This window comes from Protopterus annectens, chromosome 13.part0, assembly GCF_019279795.1.
Source record: "Protopterus annectens isolate FY-2018-M chromosome 13.part0, PAN1.0, whole genome shotgun sequence".
NCBI classification, from domain to species: Eukaryota; Metazoa; Chordata; order Ceratodontiformes; family Protopteridae; genus Protopterus; species Protopterus annectens.
The window spans coordinates 514,984,326-515,003,256 of NC_056747.1; the positions used below are offsets into that span (position 1 = coordinate 514,984,326).

The window sequence follows — 18,931 nt, forward strand, 5'->3', positions numbered from 1 at the left end:
GGAACCCGAAGGAGGAATGTGCTCCGACTGCACATCCAAACTGTAATGAGACACAGAGTTGTGAACCTTGGACCATATTGCTGCTGCAAAAATGTCATCAATAGGAACTCTCTTCATGAATACCGTAGAAGTAGCTATTGCTGTAGTGGAATGGGCTTTTGATTTTATATGTAGGGGTAAACCTTGGTCATTATAAATAAGGAAAATGTAGTCCAACAACTGTTTTGAAATAGTGAATTTTGAGATGCTATTTCCCCGTTTCGCTATGGAGAAGGATACAAACAGCTGATCTAACTTTCTGATGTCCTTGGTTGTAAACAGAATCTGAGCAATCTGTGAATATCTAGTGTTTGTAGGATATAGCTTCCTTTGTTAGAGAAGTTAGGGAAAAAAGACTGACAAATCAACTGACTGATTCAAATTTACTTTGGTTGGTCGCCTTTGGTAAGAAAAAGGAATTAATGGACAAGGTTACTTTGTCTTTATGAAAAATGAGATATGTGGTTTGCAAGCTAGTGCTTGTAATTCAGAAATCTACCTAGAAGATATAACTGCGTCAAGGAAATAGTCTCCCATGAGAGAAACGTGAAATCTGAAGCTATTGGTTCAAAAGGTTTTTGGGTTAAAGCTTGAAGGATGATAGTAATGTCCTACTGGGAAGCAGATCCCTGAATGGAGGTCTAAGTAAGAAAGCACCCTTGAGGAAATCTTTGGATATTTTCAGAGAGGATAATAGAAGTTTCAGTATGCCCTATGTGAAAATTAGGTATGGCGGCCATTTGCACCTTGATAGTGGAGAAATGGGACCGTTTCTTAAAAATCTCTGATAAGAAATCTAAAATGGATGGATGAGGAGTGGAAAAGATATCTAATCTTCTTGAAGAAGTACAAATTGAAATGTTTTTTTTTCCATTTGCTTTGATAAATCTTTTTGGTAGAATGCTTTTGAGAGGCAGAAATAATGTGGACTACAAAACAGGAAAATATGGCATCTCAGGCAACTGTCGGAATTGGGGAAACCATGTTGTCAACTTTAGGGCTTTTAGATCTGGCAGAGGCAATATGGACAGGTGACTCAGGAGACCTGGACTGGAATCTAACGCCCAAGGTGGGTGTATCAAACTAGGCCAAAGGTAGGGGAACCAAACCTGCTGGGACCAAAAAGGAAAAATGAGGATCACTCTGGTCTTCCACCTTTTGTCAAAAGTTTTATCGGAGAAAAAGCGTAAAGGAGATCTGAGAGCAAACAGTGAACTAGAGCATCCCTTGGTGACTGTCCCTTTGAAGGGATTAGGGTAAATAACTCTCCACTTGTTGCAGCAATGTTGACCCCGGTGGCTGAACATTTTTGTCACCAATGTCTAGTTGAAAGAGCACTCATGAGGAAGTAGAATCGACCTGCTCAAACTGTCCTCTAGCACATCTAACATCCTGGAGATGTGTGTTGGTATCAGAAAATAAGAACACATCATCCATTGCCACACTCTCTTCGCAAAGTTGATATGATTGCATTCCTCCTTGTTTGGTGATATACCAGACCACTGCCATGTTGTCCATCTGGAAGGATATCACACCCTTAGGCAGGAGATCCTGAAAAGCCTGCAATGCTAGGACTGCTCTTCTCCAAGACAGTGATGTGAAAGTTGGCTTCTAGGGATGACCGAGCATCTTAAACAGTCTTTCCCTAGAAATACCGCCCACCCCAGAAGGGAAGCATCCATGGTTATTGTGGCCCAGGAGTTTGGTGGAAAAAAGGATATCCCTTCTGTTACTGATGAGAAGGTTATCCACCATTTGATATAATTTCTGCATACCTGTGTGAGAGAAATATTGGCATGGAGAGGAAGTAGATTTTGTGACCACTGGACTGAGAGTCTACTCTAATACTCGCAAGTGGTATCTTGCAAGGGTAACTACTGTGATGGAAAAATCAACCTTGCTTGAGGAAGAGAATGCTGACTTACCTTTGAGGCCACTAGACGTTAAGAATAGCACTCTAATGCCTGGAAGCTTGGCAATTCAAAGTACTGTGTTGACATGAAATCCTATAAGCTCTATTTATTGCATGGGAGACGGCTGGCTTTTTGACTGATTGACTGTGACCCCCAGTAACTGTGCAAGGCAGGGTAACAGTTTCTGTGGTTGTACCAGTAATTCCATGGAAATAGCAGTAAGGAGCCACTCACCACCGGAGATGAGCTGATACCACTGTCATAACTTTTGTGAACCCTCGGAGAGCTGTGGCAAGACCAAAGGGCAGTGCTCTGAAGTGAAAATGACTGGCTCCCAGCTGGAAATGGAGGAATTTCCTGGATTATCTCTGCATCTTTATGTAAGAGCAGGCATGTTGTAGAGCTATAGAGTACAAGCAATCATCCTTCCTCAAAAGAGGCAATATGGACTGTACTGTGACCATCCAGAATTTTGTCTATCCCACGAATTATTCAAGATGGCTGAGGTTCAAAACTGGCATGAGGTCCCATCTTTTTCAGAGCTAAAAAGAACCTGGAAAAGACTGCAGATCCTAACTGGCCCTGGGAGACCCGTAGGAGGACCTTTTTTTCCTAGCAACTTTGAAACTTCTGCTGCTGCAGATTCCAACTAACTGATGGGAATGTTGGGAATCTTTAGCTTCTTCTTTGGCGGGCAAGGAAAGGGAATAGCATAGCCTCTGGTGATCGTACTTAGCACCCATTCACCAAGGAATCTGACATATATTGCCAGACTTATGGGTGCAAGGATAAGTGCCCTACTACCACCTCCAGGGTGCAGCAATTGGGTAACCTTTCAGGAGCGCTGAGGTTTCTTGGTGAAAGGACCACAAGAATCCAGATTATGCAGTCTACCTGGGGACGATGTCCATTCGACTTACCTCCTCATCTGGGGGGGGGGGGGTCTGCCTCCACAAGTGTCCTGGTGATAACCCTGTGATTTTCTAAACTACATCTTTTTGCCACCGCTTTGGTTCATAGGAAAGGTCATCTGTGGGGTAGAGACAGATTCCAACAGCAGACAGAACATCACATTCTTCTTCATTCCCAGTGGAACCATCGAATGGGACATTAATGAATGATGTCTTAAAGCTTTCCATGAAATTGCAAAGATGCGTCCAGGCATATCGAGGCCAGTGCCTGCTGCTATGGCTGTACCATCAGCTGCATTGGACAACAGACACATGGCCAATTTAGAAGTGGACTGCAAGGTAGACAGTTGGGTATACACTGTTTTTTGAACATCTACAGGTAAATTACCTGTAAGGGAGTTTGCCAGGCCCCTATGAAAACGAGTCACAAGTGCAAGGTAATTCAGTGTTCCAATGGCAGAAGCTGCTGAAGCACAATTCCATTTCCCCGATCTGTCCAGTGCCCTTGACTCTGTTACAGGGATGAACAAAGTAACTCTCCTGAGATAGTTCCTTTTTTGTGGCTGCTGATACTACCGTATCATCTACGGGTGGTTCTTTACTACAATATTTCCTGTCCTTTGGGGTTACTAAGATCCTATCTTGCCTTTTAGGGAGAAGGTTCCAGTACATCAGAGTTCTTCTATGTCTGCTGTGCCCCTAGATCTATGAGGGCAACCATGGTGGTATCACCCAGGAAGCAGATCAGCCAGTACCAAAGGCCTTGAGAACACCAATTTGTCTGGGGAAAGGCTTTTAGTGGATTACCACCCCCCCCCCACTTTCATCAATTCTAAAAGGTCACCAAATTTAACTTCTTTTAGAGGGGATCCAGGGTAATCTTCACTTTCATCCAAATCTATATCTTCAGCGACAGACTCTGAGGAAGAGTTTACGTGATTCTGCTTGCACATGTGTTTTCTACGACCTTGTCTCTGGGGAACCTCTGGAAACTGGTATGAATCAGACTAGAAACTTGATTGGAGTTTTTCCTCTATGCCTAAAGGTACCAACTGCCCTTGATCAGAAAGATCAGGAATAAGTCACAGGGTCCGCTGGGAGGTGGGACGGATCTGAACCAGAAGGCAGCACCAGCAAAGACCCATTAAAAAGCCTTGAAGGCCGATGCTGCAATTGAGAGCTGAGGAAATGTCCCCCACAATCGAGGCCAAAGGAAGGCCTCAGACCTGAGCTATCAAGGCCACAGGTCCCATGAGGCAGAGTTGGGTCGGAAAACTTGAGTCGACTCTACCACCAGAACCCTGGTACTGATACCCAGGCTCAGAGATTGTCTCAATCTGAAAAAAATCAGAGTTGACAGAGTAAGGGATGTTGCTGTCACCAAAGCCCCTGAAGCTGTAAGCTCCAAATGAGGGGAACCTTGAGGGTTTGGACCTGTGGGGACAGGATTTGAAGGATGGGTCGGTACAGGCGAGCTAGTCAGACCCGCACCTGGAGCGCTCTGTGGGGACAAAGTCGGGAGAACCCTGAGCTGGATTTATGTCCTTACAAATTTCCTCCTCATTCAGTCGACGTCCATCTTGTTAAGATTTCTGGTGAACTGAGCCAACCTCAATAATGTCACTGGTGGTCTGGAAATCACCTCTCCTGTAAAATGGGTGAATGGCTCCAGACAAAATGTAGGCTGAGGTGAGGAAGATCGAATCTGAATAGCTGGTGGATCAGATTTCCTTGGAGTTTTAGGTGCTGGACCTGAAAGACCTGTCAGATCCAGAAACATTTTTCTAGATTTCTCAGATCTTTTTCTTTATAACTTTTTTCTCAGCTCTTCTTTCTCCAGATATCGGTTTTTATTTTGACTTCACCCTTTCCTTTTTCTTCATTTTCACTGCCTGGTGAAGCTGAAGAATAGGCTGGTCTTGGAGTAGTAGGCCCAGTTTGTGGGGAAGAAGACACTGTCTGAGGTGGGGATCAAGCCTTTCAATATAAGTTTCTCTTTCCTGCCTTGAATTGCCCTGGACCCAAAAGAAGCACAAATATTACAATCAGCTTCTGTATGGGCACAACCTGAGTGACACACACACACAGACGGTGCATGTCCTTTGGGTGGAAATGTGTCCACAGGCTGTGCACTTCTTAAACCTTTAGGGTTTTCCTGACATGAGAAAAGTTCACCGTACCACAGTAAAACTATATAAATATATTACAGTTATTCACTACCACTTTCTTTCCCACCAGCTACACAGAAAAAAATTCCAACAGCTAACCTTACAGAAATAGCACCAAATGGTCCAACAACTATTTTAACTGCAACACCACTTCCTAGTCTAACAATAACACTAAGAATTATTAATATAGATTTTTTTTGATAAGTACATCTATTAAAAAACTGCAACACTTAAGCTAAAAGGTTAGGAAAGAGACTAAAAATAGCTATCATGTAGACAAAATAGGCTTTCATTTATCTTTAAGAAAGAGCTCTTGGCCACATGTTTGGAAGGTTCAGGAGGTAAATGAGATATGAAGCAATTTAGTGGAGAGAAGGGAATTACTGGTAGCGAAAGAGTCACAGCCCAGGTGCCACATCTTTAGAAGAAGACACAGAGGTCAAATTTGATCTGATATGACCACTCAAAGGTTGAACAGGACAAAAATAGACATCAGATCTGTACCTTTTGTTAATGTTAATGACAACTGTATTATGTTTGTTTCAAATGTGACTGAATAGTGACCTGAACTGCCTAGAGGTGGCCCTAATTATACATTTACAACATTCTCAGCATTTGAGAGTAATAGATCCAATAGATTACCACCACAAGTTTTCTTCTCCATTATCCAACTAAAACTTTGTTAAGTTAGGTTGTTAATGAATTCCTATGCAAATGATAAATCAGCACTATTGTTTTCCCAGTTTATTGAGAGACAATTAAAATTCCCAAGTAAAATGTGACGTAAAAATGAAAAATCAGTAAAATATGATGTTAAAGACTCTTTACTAAAAATAAGTTCATAATTCATAGGGCATTTGGGTCCTAAAATGTCAACAATAAGAGTTTCTATGATTGAATTAACTGATATAAAGAAAACTGGATAGTTGTATATTCAAGAAGCATAATCCTGGCACACCTAGACGGAGTTCCAAAGCATTCATACTCAATGTACCCTCAGAATGTTACATCAATGGAATTCTGAACTGTAACTATGGCAATAGCTTTGTACATCTCATGAACCAATATGTATTTCAATACATTTAACTTACTGCTGATATTCCTAGCATTTCAAATTACAATTAAATCTATATGTTCTTGATCTATTCTGGTTATGCCTCCTAAAAAGGCTTTATGCCCCATGATGACTTAAATTATGTGTAAAATATTCTTTGAGTATAAACAATCTTCCCTGTGTGTAAGAATTTTAACATTACAGACCATCCTGATTTGCCACAACCATGCATTAAAAAGATGAGCTTTGGAAAACATAGTCCATCCACAAAGGTAACGATTTGATTGAAAAACACCTTATATGATTTTTTTCCAAATATTCAATTATTTGTAAAACTGTTCTTTGGATGTGGTTTTAATGTATATCTTTAAGGTTATTTATTCTAGTGGGTATAATGTGTGTAACTTATTTTCCCATCGATTCATTATACAATAAATGTAGAACTGAAAGCAGTTTTAATCCCACTAAAGAAGAAACCATGCCCTTTTATTGATACTACAAAGCAGACTAGGCATTTTGATCATAACATAAATAAAAAGATAAGCTACTATTTTTTAAGTTACAATCATAAGGATGTTATGTTACTCCTACTGCAAAATGTGTTGTCAGACCTCGATTTTAAATTATACAAATGACAATAAGGGCAAAAAAAGTGTTTTAACTTGCTAAAGTTGAAATTTAAGCCTGCTTGGAAAGGTATACTATTGAAGGGTCTGTATATGATGTTGAATGGAAACAGAATGTGAATCAAATGGGGAGACTCTGGGATGATATTAGAAATTTAAGGGGGAACTATCAGGATGATTAGGCAAAAACAAAAAGAAGGAAGAAATATCACTTAATATAAATAAGCACAGGGGTCTCCTCAGGATGGATGTGAATGGGAAATTAAAACACTGTCAATATTTAATACAGTCGAACAAGTAATGAATGCAGGGAAACCTTAAAGAGGAGAATACTTTGAAGCTAGATTATGGTGGTAAAGGCAACTTAAAGAATTGTATGGGCAGCTGATTACAGTTCTTAAATAAATTTCACTTTACATGTAGAAGGGAAGAATGGCCCCTATGGGTTAACTGGTTAATGGGAAACAGAAGTCTACGCCAAGCTCAGTAAGTGGTGGTTAGTCAAGCAAAGATGATTCTGGTCTCAGTCAAGCAGAAGCAAATAAAAAAATATATGGAATGGGGGAGAAGTTTGAACACATTAAAAGAAACTATGAGGAAGATTAGTTTCTTCTCCTAAATGCACTATTAGGTCAAGAAAGTTCACATTCCTTGGTTGTCAGCACTTCACAAACCTTCTAGGCTGTCATGAATGTTTCCGTCTGTCTCGCTTTGTTGTTGGAGATGTAAGAAGGATCAGCTCTGGGGGCACTGGATGCAAACATTTTAGGTATGTGGAATTCTTAATAGTTAATAGTTAAAAAAACTAAATTTTAGAATGTTTGTGATGATGAATGGCCTAACCAACTTAAATTTTCTAAAACTAATTACTTGTTACATATAGGTGACATAACTAAGCTGAAATCATCAGAAAATAAATTGCTTAATCCTTTGACGTTAAAAGCAAAGAACTCTGTAACATGTTAATGTAAGCAAACCTCAGCAACAAAAAAAAAACAGAAGTGTGACTGCAATAAATTTAAGATTTGAAAGGAATCAAATGACCATAAGGTTAAAGAAAAAAAATAATGAATGATCCGGTCTTTGAATATAGGTTCATAGGTAGGTACTAGGCTATCGGCCCTACAAGCCTAGCCAAAAAATGTACCCTGGCTTTCGCCACCCAAGAAATTTATTTTCCTGTGCCCCTGTCGAGCAGAGCCACAGAAGTGATCCCCGGGGTGAATTTCCCATTTCCCATCCAATCATCAAGATTTTTCTTGAAGAGTGTTAATGAGGAGCTCTGTTTGACATAGATAAGTAGTCTGTTCCAGAGTATGGGGAGTCTCTGGGACAGGAATCTATCCCTCCAGCATGTTCTGTTTATTGTGGTGACAAGGTTTAGGTCCCTAGAGCGTGTAGCTCGGAGGGATTGGGATTTCTTTAAGTGGAGCATGTCCAACAGCTCTGGGTTTGACATAGCTTTGTATGTTAGGCAAAGATCGCCCCTGAGTAGGCGATATGCGATGGAGTAAAGCTGTAGTTTTTTGAGACGGTCTGCATTGGGCATCTGTTTGAGGCCAGTAATCCTCTTTGTGAGGTATTTCTGTGGTCTTTCCAGTTGTTGTAGATGTCTTGTGAGGTACATACCAAAAGGGGCACTGTACTCTATAATGGGTCTAATGAGTGATGAGTAGAGGGGAACAATGACCTCTTTTTTTCTGGATGAGAATCCTTTTGTGATGAGATGAGCCACGTAAAAGGATTTCCTGACCACTGTGGCAATGTGATTATCAAAGGAGAGACTACTGTCCACCTGTGTCCCAAGGTCTCTCCACATTTTCGGCATTAAGTAGAATATGGGCAGTTATGCTTCTGCTAAATAACACAGAACTGTATACGAGAACTGGATTGGGGGATTTAAAACGTCATACAAGGATGCAAAAAAAAGTTACTTGCGTCTGATGGATAGGGTGAATACTAATAAAATGTTTACTGTTTGAGACCTTCTGGTTTTAAGTTTTTTTTTTTTTTTTTTTTAACAAACACCACCTCTCTCTGCTCTGACATAAGTGACTACAGATAACCTAGCCATAACTACACAATGAAACATGTGAAACTTTCACAAATAGAAAATGATCAGAGGTACAGAGCTACAACATGCAATCAAAACATGCGAGACAGCTAAAATATATTACTCACCAGTACAGCAATGCTGAGATCCTTTGCCAAGGATTTCAGTTCCCTTGCAATCTGTGTCATCAATGACAATCCTAAAGTGAAAAAAGTATGCAATAAACACTACAACAGTATTAACAGGCAACTACTCAGGTGTTGCTGCATATATGAAAACAAAAACAATAATCAGTGGTGTGTGTGTCTCTCTCTTTTTAATCCAATGTTTTTCCATGTAACACTGGGCATCTGTGGAGTCAAATGGCATAAGCTGTACAGAAATGCAGGTATGACTACACCAATGGACTAAAATAACTCGTGTATCTCTATATATGGATGTACGTACAAGTCTTGTGGTGTACTCAACTGTAGAAGAACTGACCAGAACGCCAAAGACCACAGCAAATTATTTATTTATTTATTTATTTTATTTTACAGTTTGTTTACCGGGATAATCCATTGGGGCAAGAAGAGCCTGTTTTCAATGAAGTTCTGGGAAGAAAAGCTCCATGAACAACAATATAATATGAAGACAATGCATTTACATTTATGTAATACCATCGAAGAAATATGGCATTACACATGACAAAAAATCCACGACTGCAGTGAAAGTACAGTCAAAAAAGCAAAAGGTAAAATCACACACACACACACACACAGGTCAATTAAAATAAGAAAAATCCATTTGTGCATATTCCTGTTAGATTTGTTGCGATGTGAAGTAACACAGAGTTGACATTACAGTTTTATATGAAATCTTAGCAGAGTTAAAAGTAGGATGGGGGATAAGAGGTGTTAACTGTTGAATGAATCCAACAATGGTAGAAATCACTCCAGTTCGCAGTTGTTGTAGAAAGAAACAATCCCTTATTGGTAAAACCACTGCAATTCACACACAAGCGCTTTCTTCCAAACACAGACTCTTCAGAACCATGAACACTTCTCTAAACAATGAATTTTAAGAGTTAAGAGAAGTAAAACCACACCCCCAAGCACTGTCAATCAACAGACAGGCTGAACAAAACCCGGAAAAGTTCTTAAAGGTGTACACGCACCAAACAACACTTCCACATTAAACCAAGGAAAAATGGTTACTAACAAATCTAGAATGTCAAAATACTGCAGAAAGCCGTAACAGTTGCAACATTTTGCTTAAACTATGCTGGCTTTTGTTTTAAGTTTACTAGTAATGGAAATATAGTTATTCAATCCAGGTAGATTTGTTGCGTCTAAAGCCAGCTGCCAATACATATCACTATGTAGAAGTCTGTTTTCCCAATCACCAACAAACGCAACAGAAGCAAACTCTTACCACGCTTCTTCACAGCCTTAGACTCCCTGTCAAGTACTAAGTGACCTGTGCCAGACCAAAGACATTATACAGGAGTCTGCGTTACAATGTACAAACAATTGACCTACTCATTCAGATGGCAGTACACAAACAGCATCAATTTTCTCAAAGAGGTAAAGGGGCAGTGTTAAGATTGCTTCTAGGCTGCTCTAATGAACTCCTTAATATCGGGTCTCTTGTCTGGGTAAAAACCATGAACTTCTCAGACCTCCTACCAAGAAATGCCATCAGGCATTTTGGAGGGAGGAAGTGAATAGGTGCATAAGGACAGTCTAAGCTATTCCTTGTAAACCTGAGGACCTCTTCAAAGCAGGGGTCTTCTGGTGACAATTAGGAGGGATGGAAGGATCTTCTCATCGATCTCACAGACAATGGCCTCAGGACCCCCTGAATGTTAATGGGAACCACAGTACGAGAGAGTCGCATATCTTCAATTACACCTGGGAATGAGTTCATTGGTGATATCATGTGAAGATGAGTGGAAGTCTGAAAGACAGAGAGTGTGTGTGTGTGTGTGTGTGTGTGTGTACGTGTACAAGCCAGTTAAGAGTGGCATGCACTGAAGACATGCCAGTGCCAGGTCCAGGTGTGATTCAGACCAAACTTCCTAAAGATGCAATTCCTTCAACAGAAACTCAGGCTCCAACTAAATATCAAACTCAATGTCTAGCCTCTTAAAACATGAGTCTATCTGTGATAACATGAAAAACCCTCTTCAACAGGAATTAGTCAGCCCAAAAGGATCTGTAGGTGAGCTGGACAAGATCCAAAGTACCACATGTCTGTGGCAAGTTGGCTCCAGGGATTATTCCCTAGGATAATGTTATTTGACCTCAGACTCTAGACAAACTAGGCACAGCAAGAAGCCTCGGACATACTCACAGTGTGAGCAAGAAGCATGCCTCCTACTCTCTAATATTATTCCACTAAAGAGCAGGACAGATGAGGGCTGAAACCCCCACAGGCAACAATTAGCTCAACACCTGCAGGTACTCTGGTGTGGGGGGGAGCAAAGATGAACAATGCACACATCTCTAAGATGGTAAAGCTTCAAAACTCTTCCACTGTTTGCCCTTGTATATTCTAACATGCTTTGGATTGCATAAACAGCTCTCAAAGACCGCCACCTTCTTGGACATGAAGCAAGCCAAAAGATTCTTCAATCTGCTCCTTTGAGTGGCAAGAATAAATTGTTTGAGCTTGCAGCCATTACTGAAGTGCTACTACACGAGACAGTAAATGCAAAGCCAGCAGACATAGGTACTGGCTGGTAATTTGATGACTACATAGACAATTACTAAACTAGAATTTAATCAGAACAAGGGAAGTTGCCAGCAACAGGACTGTGATACAAACTGAGCAAGCAATGAAAAAACTGAAGGCTCACAGCATTTGTATCATTCTGTTTCTAGTGTGCTAATTCATATGTGCTCAGTTTAATTTTTCCACGTCTTTTGGGTTTCTAATACCATGACATGAATGAACCTCATTCCCTAGTCAAAGTATGATTAAAGTCTGCAAAATTAGTATTGTTTTATTCTTTGATGTTTGCCAAAAGTGCTCTTTGCAGCAGTCACAATGTATTGGTAGCATATCTAAATATAACTGTAAATAATATATATATATATATATATATATATATATATATTTTTTTTTTTTTTATGAAACCCATTGCTCGTACTGCTGTTGAAACTGTCAGAGTATCCTCCTTCCACATTGCCTCATTTCTGCCTGCAAATACTAGTATTTTATGACTGTCTCTCTCTTTGTACACTAACCAGTACGTGTAGAAATTTCAATGATCAACCCTACTTTTGTCTTCTTTCATGGACTACTGTATCTGTTTTTCCTGAATCTATTTTTTGAACTGTTGGTAATGGGTGATCCAGTGTGATATAAACTTCCATCATTCTCTATAATGCTTCTCAGCTACTTCAGTACTGTAATGTTTGCACAATCCCCAATGCAACAGTCTTGCCACATTATTATGCCTTTTAGTATACAGGTCCTCTGCCATTAGTGTAGGACACCCAACCACAATGTGTGCAACTGTTTCCAGTTCTGTTTTACAGAACCTGCATTGTCTGTTTCTCCTACATGTTAAATGGACTTTGTAAACCAGTGTGAACATAGTCCACTACCCTGGGTCACCAATATCAACCTTTCATCTTTTCTTTTAAATTCACTTCTTCTTAACCATTCCCGCATCAGGTCCTGATCATCATGAGGTTATTACAGGAGGTTTCTGTACTTGCAACTATATTTATGCCTTTTCCTTATTTCTTGCCTTCTCACTTGATCCTTCTCCTTATATTCTTTTGTTTGTTTTTTGGCACATTCAGTTGTTGCCTGATCTGGTTTGATCTCCATTTCCTGCTTAACAGAGATATGTTTCTGCTAAACTAAGCAGGAAGTCCTCTTAGACTTGTTCTCCTCATGTTTTAAAACTTTCACTATGTTTGGATCTGGTGAAGTCAGCAGATATGTATGCAGTTTTATGATTGCAGAGCTATACATGTAATCAATTTCAAGAAGGCCCATACCTCTTTCAGAATGACAAATATATATTCATGGCATACACTGATTTTTATATATTTGATAAGTGTTGTGCATTTCTCTTGTTTTCCTGTCCAACTGATCCAATATCTTTTGGGACCACTAAGTCACCTCAAAACTGTAAGTCAGAACAGGAAGAAAGTACAGTTGTGTACACATTTACCATAAATGTAGATGTTCGAGTGTATTCACTGTTGGAGTTAACACCTGTGGGTTATCCCTGCTGTGGTAGCCCTTGGCAGGCCCGAATACCAGAGTCAATGTTTTTTTGCATCGGCTGCTGTCACTTGTTGACTGACATTAGGTCATCAGTGCTATAAAGCAAGGCAGCCGACACCATTACATCAGTTTTTCTTGCCCTAACCAGTCAGAAGCCCAAGGAAATATGGTAAAGTGGTCCTGGTGGCTAAAAGCCACCACAAGAAGCTTATTGCTCCCTAAGGAAAGAGGGTACAAGGGGGAAGGAGGAAGGGAAACCAGGACTACAACAGTGAATACACTTGAAAACCTACATTTATGGCAAGTATACACAACTGAACTATGTTCTTCATGTTTCACTGTTGCAGTCATCACCTGTGGGAGGATTCCCAAAGCTAAGTAGATGGATGGAAGGATTTGTTAGACACCTAGGCATGGGTAAGCATGCCCTGCAGAACTGCAGAGGCAAACCCTGCCCTAGCCTTAGAGAAGAGAGGCAGGTGGTAAAGCTTTATAAAGGTATGGACAGAGGTCCAGGTGGCAGCTTCCAAGATGTCCCTGGTGGGAACTCTGAGGAATGCTGTGGAAGTGGAGGCTGCCCTACTGAAATGGGTACGAATACACTTAGGGGTGGTTTCCCATGTAATCTGTAGCAGAAATTGATAACAGTGTGATATCCATTTGGAAATGGTTTGCTTGGAAATGGGCTTCCAGTCTGCCCATGGGGCAAAGCTGACAAGAAGTTGGTCTGTTTCCTGAAGGGTTTAGTATGGTCCAGGTAGTATCTGAGCTGTCTGTGCACACATCTAGTGAGTGCAGAATTCTTTCCTCCTTATTTTGAGGGTTAGGGAAGAAGGAGGGCAGATGTATGGCCTGATTGAGAGTCACATTAGATACTACCCTGGTCATAAAGGAGGGGTTAGTCCTCAGGGAGACCCTGGTCTGTATCGAAATGAGCTTAAATGGCGGAGGCGTAGATTTTAGTAGAAGAGAAGGACAGGCTGCTACTGAGTAACTCCTCTAGATAGTCCAGGATAAGAGGGACGGAAGGTTGTGAGGAACTGCCCCCAATGGACTGGCTCCAGGAGCAGAATCGTTTCCATTTTCCAGCATAAGATTTTCTGGTGCTGGCCCTTCCGGCCTCTGTGATAATGTCTAGGACCTGTTTGCTAAACAGGGGCCCCTTGTTTGCTTTTAAAGTATTAGCCATGTTGATAGTTTTGAGAGTCTGCAAGTCTGGTTGAAGCATCCCCCCCACCCCACCTGAGTCAAGAGATCAGAGATCAGGGGAAGCTGCCTGGAAGGCTGTGATGTCAGGCTGCACAGTAAGGGGTACCAATGCTGTCTGGGCCAATCTGGAGCAATGAGGATGGCCTTTGGTCTCTCCTCCCTTATCTTGATCAGTACCCTTGGAAATAAGAGACAGAGGAGGGAATGCATACACAAAGAGGGAGTTCCAGGGGAAGGTTAAGGCATCCACCTTTCACGCTAGGTGGTGATACTCCTTGGTACAGAATTTCTTTAGCTGGTGGTTGAGGTATGAAGCAAAGAGATCCACCTCCGGAGTTCCTACTCCTGAGTGACTTGCAAAAATATTTTTCTGTGGAGCTGCCATTCGTGGGGGTCCAGTAAGTTTCTGCTTAAGTGGCCTGCCAGGGTGTTGTTGATCCCTTGTAGGTATTGGACTATTAGGTGCAATCCCATAGAGGAGGCTGTCAGCCGTTCATGGCTAGCCTGCACAGAGGGTAAGATTGGGTCCCTCCCTGTTTGTTGATGTACCACATTACTGTGGTGTCTGTTTTGATAAGGAGAACCCCTGGCCTGAAATGGGGGTTTGAAGGATGTAAGAGCCTTTTGTACTGCCATCATTTCCTTCTAGTTGATGTGTAAGGGAAGGTGCTGGGCATCCCAAAAACCTTGAGTGCCCCAAGCAATGTCTGAGGAGGCGGTGGTGATGGTCTACCCGGTAGGGCGGAGGATGAAGGGAAGACCCTTGTTCTTGGCACAGGCCTCTGCCCACCAGAGAAACTCAACCCTTATACAGTGGATCAGAGGGAAAGAGGTCTCTAGAAGTTGACAGTGCTGACACCAAAGACTCTTTAGATACCACAGACGTTTTCTCATGTGGAGCCTGACCACAGGAATTAGAAAGATGCAAGATGCCATGTACCCCAAGGCTTGCAGGAACTTCCTCGTCATGAGGTGACTTCTGGAAGCCAGCTGGGTAAAGTAGAGGCAGGAAGCTCTGCTTTTCTGGGGATAGGAAGGCCATTTGGGATGCTGTGTTCAGCAGTCCTCCCAAGAAAATGATCCTCATGGAGGGTGTTTGCTTTGATTTCTTCTCATTGATGGTGAACCCTAAGGAAGTTAAGGGGTTTTGACAAAGAGGAGGTGCTGAAGCAGCTTTTCTTTGCACTCTGCCTGAATAAGGCAGTTATCCAGAAAAGGATAAGTCTGTATATTTCTCTGTCTGCAAAATGCTATGGCCGGGGCTAAGCATTTGGTGAATACCCTGGGAGCAGTAGATAAACCAAAGGGTGGTACAGAGAACTGAAAGTGTTGTGAGCCTGCTCTGAAGCGCAGGAATTTCCTGCAGGATTCCCTTATGGGGATGTGGAGGTAGGCATCTTTTAGGTCTAGGGTCACTAACCAGGCATTTTTGTCAGCAGAGGCAGCAGCTGCTGCAAAGTTAGCATTTTAAATTTGGGGACCACCAGGGAGGTGTTCAAAATGGATAGATCCAGGATGGGGTGCCAAGTGCCCTCTTTTCTGGGAACAAGGAATAGTCTGGAATAAAAGCCTTTGCCTGTTTGATCTGCGGAAACAGGTTCTACTGCCTACCTGGGATATGAGAGTTTGGACTTGTTTCAATGCCTCTGCCCACTGATTTGGAGGAAAGTCTGGGTACCCTCTTGGAATTGGAAGTTCGTTGAAAGAGAATTTGCATCCCTGAAAAATGACTTTTAAGACCCATTGGTCCTTTGTTACAGAAAGCCAATTTTCTTTGCAGAGGTAGAGCCTTCCTCCTAGCTTTTGGGGAGTGAAAGGAGGGCATAGGGGGGAAGAGGGAGTCATTGAGAGTTTTTGCTATAGAAGGGTGGCTTAGAGCTCCCTGCCTTTGGGGCGCAAGTGGTCCACTGTTTGGTTCTTTGCTGGCCCTGGGATAGGGGCCTGTGTGGTCTATCCCTGCGGGGCTTACCTTGCCCCTGTCTGCTAGGTGCAGGAAAGGACCAGTGCTTAGAGGGAAAATGCCTGCTGAACCTAGGAGGTTGAACCTTAAAGAAATGTTTTACTGTTTGCACAGATTTTGCTTAGCCTTCCATCTTTTTAAGCACCTCTTCTACTTTTACTCCAAACAAGCGGTCCTTATCCAAAGGTGCATCAATTAATTTAGACTTGACATGATCAGGGAGAGGTTGTTCCTTCAACCATACATGTCTCACACTGCTGCCCTGCTTGAGGCTTCTAGGTTGTCATATCCACAGTGTAATGAGTGCTTGGCCACTTGACAAGTAGACTGCAGTAAATCTGCTAACTCTCTTGAATTGGCACAGTCAGGAAAGGTAGAAATCTTTTGCTTTAATAGTTCCAAAGTGTGTTGTTGATATTTTAACATATGGAACTGACAGTTGAGTGCTCTGATAGCCAAGGTTGCAGAGGTGTATACTTTTTTTACCCCATCTGTCCAGAGCTCTGGAGTCCTTGTCAGAAGGAATAGGATTCTTTGCAGAACTAGCCTTAGCTCCTTTAGGTCCCTGTGTAATGACCTCTGGGTCTGCAGCAAGATTTCTGTACAAGTATTTGTGAGAATCTGGTACTCTGTAATACCGGTCAGGTTTATTGGGTGCAGGTGGGAGGGTGTCAGGGGCTAAACTGGATTCATGGAAAACATCATCCACCCCTTCTAAGATAGGGGGATGGCCAGGGTCTTGTGCTGGGGCAGGTCTAGAAACTATCTTAATCTTTTCTTATACTGAGGGAAGCCCTGAGATTCCCAGTGGAAATGCTCCCTGAGGGTGTGAAGGGTTTCCCCAAAGGAAAGGTCTTCTGGTGGGGAGGCAGAAGGAATGTATTTCTCTGCATCTGAATCCTCATAAGATGTCAGAGGTTGTTCCTCTTCAAAATCAGAATAATCAGATTCCTTAGACTCCTGCTCTATCAGTAGTTCAGGAGAAGGGTGTCTTTTCCTTTTAGAAGTTGCAGCCTGACTACCCCTGATAAGGGAAATAAGATCCTCCACCAACTTAAGCATTTGGGCTTGAGGTGGTGGAGCAGGAGTAAGATGGTGGCTAGAGGTAGATTTTCTAGGAGTGGCCTGACTTCTAGGCCCAAGATTATCCATCGGTCTGAGAGAAACGGTAGTCGGATAAGATGATGTCATTTTTTTGTCTAGAATAGGTAGTGCGAAAGGCCTCCTCGGAAGCTGGTGCCTGCGTCGCGACTCTGGACCCAACTGAGGCAGGAACAACCAAAGGCTCGGAAGAAGATTTCTGAGGCATACCGGACTCCGAAAAGGTCTCGGTAGAGGCCTGCGTAGATATTGTATCGGGCATCAGGGGCTGCGAAAGCGCCTCACTGAATTCTGGAGAACTGATGACCTCCTTAGCGGTAGTGTCGTCGGAAAGGCTTAGCCTTGTGTGGTCTGTCTCCATCTTTTTCTCTACATTTTTTCGGAATGTCTATGGATTGTTGGCTGACGGACGCAATTTTAGAAAGAGAAGACGGAAGACAAAAATACCTGTCTACAATAAGAGCTTTACAACGAATGGTTCTCACGTTATAGAGGGCACAGAACCGGCAATGGGGACGTCATGGTCTGGGCCTAAACAAGTGACACAGTATGAATGGAAGTCTCGGTGTGGGATCTGCTTTCCACAGGCGAGACAATTGTTAACTTTTTCGGACATCAGTTAGTGCAAGAAAAAAGGATCCTCAACGAGGTACTTAGCTTTAAACATTTTCAGGAGTAATTCGAACTCTGGTAGCGACCGACCGGCACACTTGTGAACTGCTTCTGCTACAGTCTCCATGGCAAGAAAGACAGGGGTAATGGCGTCGGCTGCCTTGCTTTATAGCACTGATGACCTGACGTCAGTTGACAAGCGACAGCAGTCAAACGCAGAAAAACACTGACTCTGGTATTCGGGGTGGCCGAGGGCTACCACAGCAGGGATAACCCACAGGTGATGACTGCAACAGTGAAACACAAAGATCATCAAATTGGTTTATAGCTTAGACTTTGTTCCTAGATGCAGGGCTCTTTTCAGCATTAAATGTATTCTTCTAAAATGTTCATTACTGAGTTTTGTTTGCATTTGTTCATGTTTTATTGTCAATCCTTCAATTCCCAAATATTTATACACTCCCTCCCGCTGAAGTTCCTTTATATCACATTCCTGTCCCAGACTGACATTTTCTTGGTGCTGCAGCTTTCCTGTTTTAAATGTGCTTCTGCACATTTATCAAAACCAAATGGCATTCTTATATCATCTGAAAAGGTACTGAGCACATGCAGTTGTGCTTTCAGCACCTCATCTGATGAACTATACAGTTTTAAATCATCCACAAAAAGAAGATGAGATGCTTTTACACTTTGTTGTTTTCTGGAAGCCAATGAGCTAGGGGCAAGACAAAAGAGCAGCAGGGACATGGAGTCACCCTTGAATATTCTCCTTTGAATTTTTATACCTGGGATAATAATTTTCCCTTATCATGGATTAGCTGCAGAGTGGTTTGCCACTGTTTCATGGTCACTGTAATGTAACTGATCAATGCAAGGTGCATCATAAACATATGTACGTACTCCTTATTCCAATGAATGTGGGATGCTGTCAAATTTATTTTGTGATATATCCATGCCACATTTAGATTCTTCCCCTTTTTACAATTCCTCATTATGACTTTAAGGACAGCTTGCATGTTCACTCTTAAGGAGGAGTTTTGTTCCGGTTGTCAACCAGG

At 42.0% G+C, this 18,931-nt stretch overlaps 1 protein-coding gene across 2 annotated transcripts in view; it reads right to left on the bottom strand.

Moving 5' to 3' along the window:
* The window catches only part of RAD51D (RAD51 paralog D), a 332,412-nt gene that overhangs the window by 62,961 nt on the left and 250,520 nt on the right, over positions 1-18,931 (bottom strand). For both annotated transcript variants that reach the window (XM_044054143.1, XM_044054142.1), the window contains exon 8: positions 8,893-8,963. In XM_044054143.1, coding sequence (XP_043910078.1) covers positions 8,893-8,963 — 71 coding nt within the window. The remainder of the gene's footprint in view (positions 1-8,892; positions 8,964-18,931) is intronic.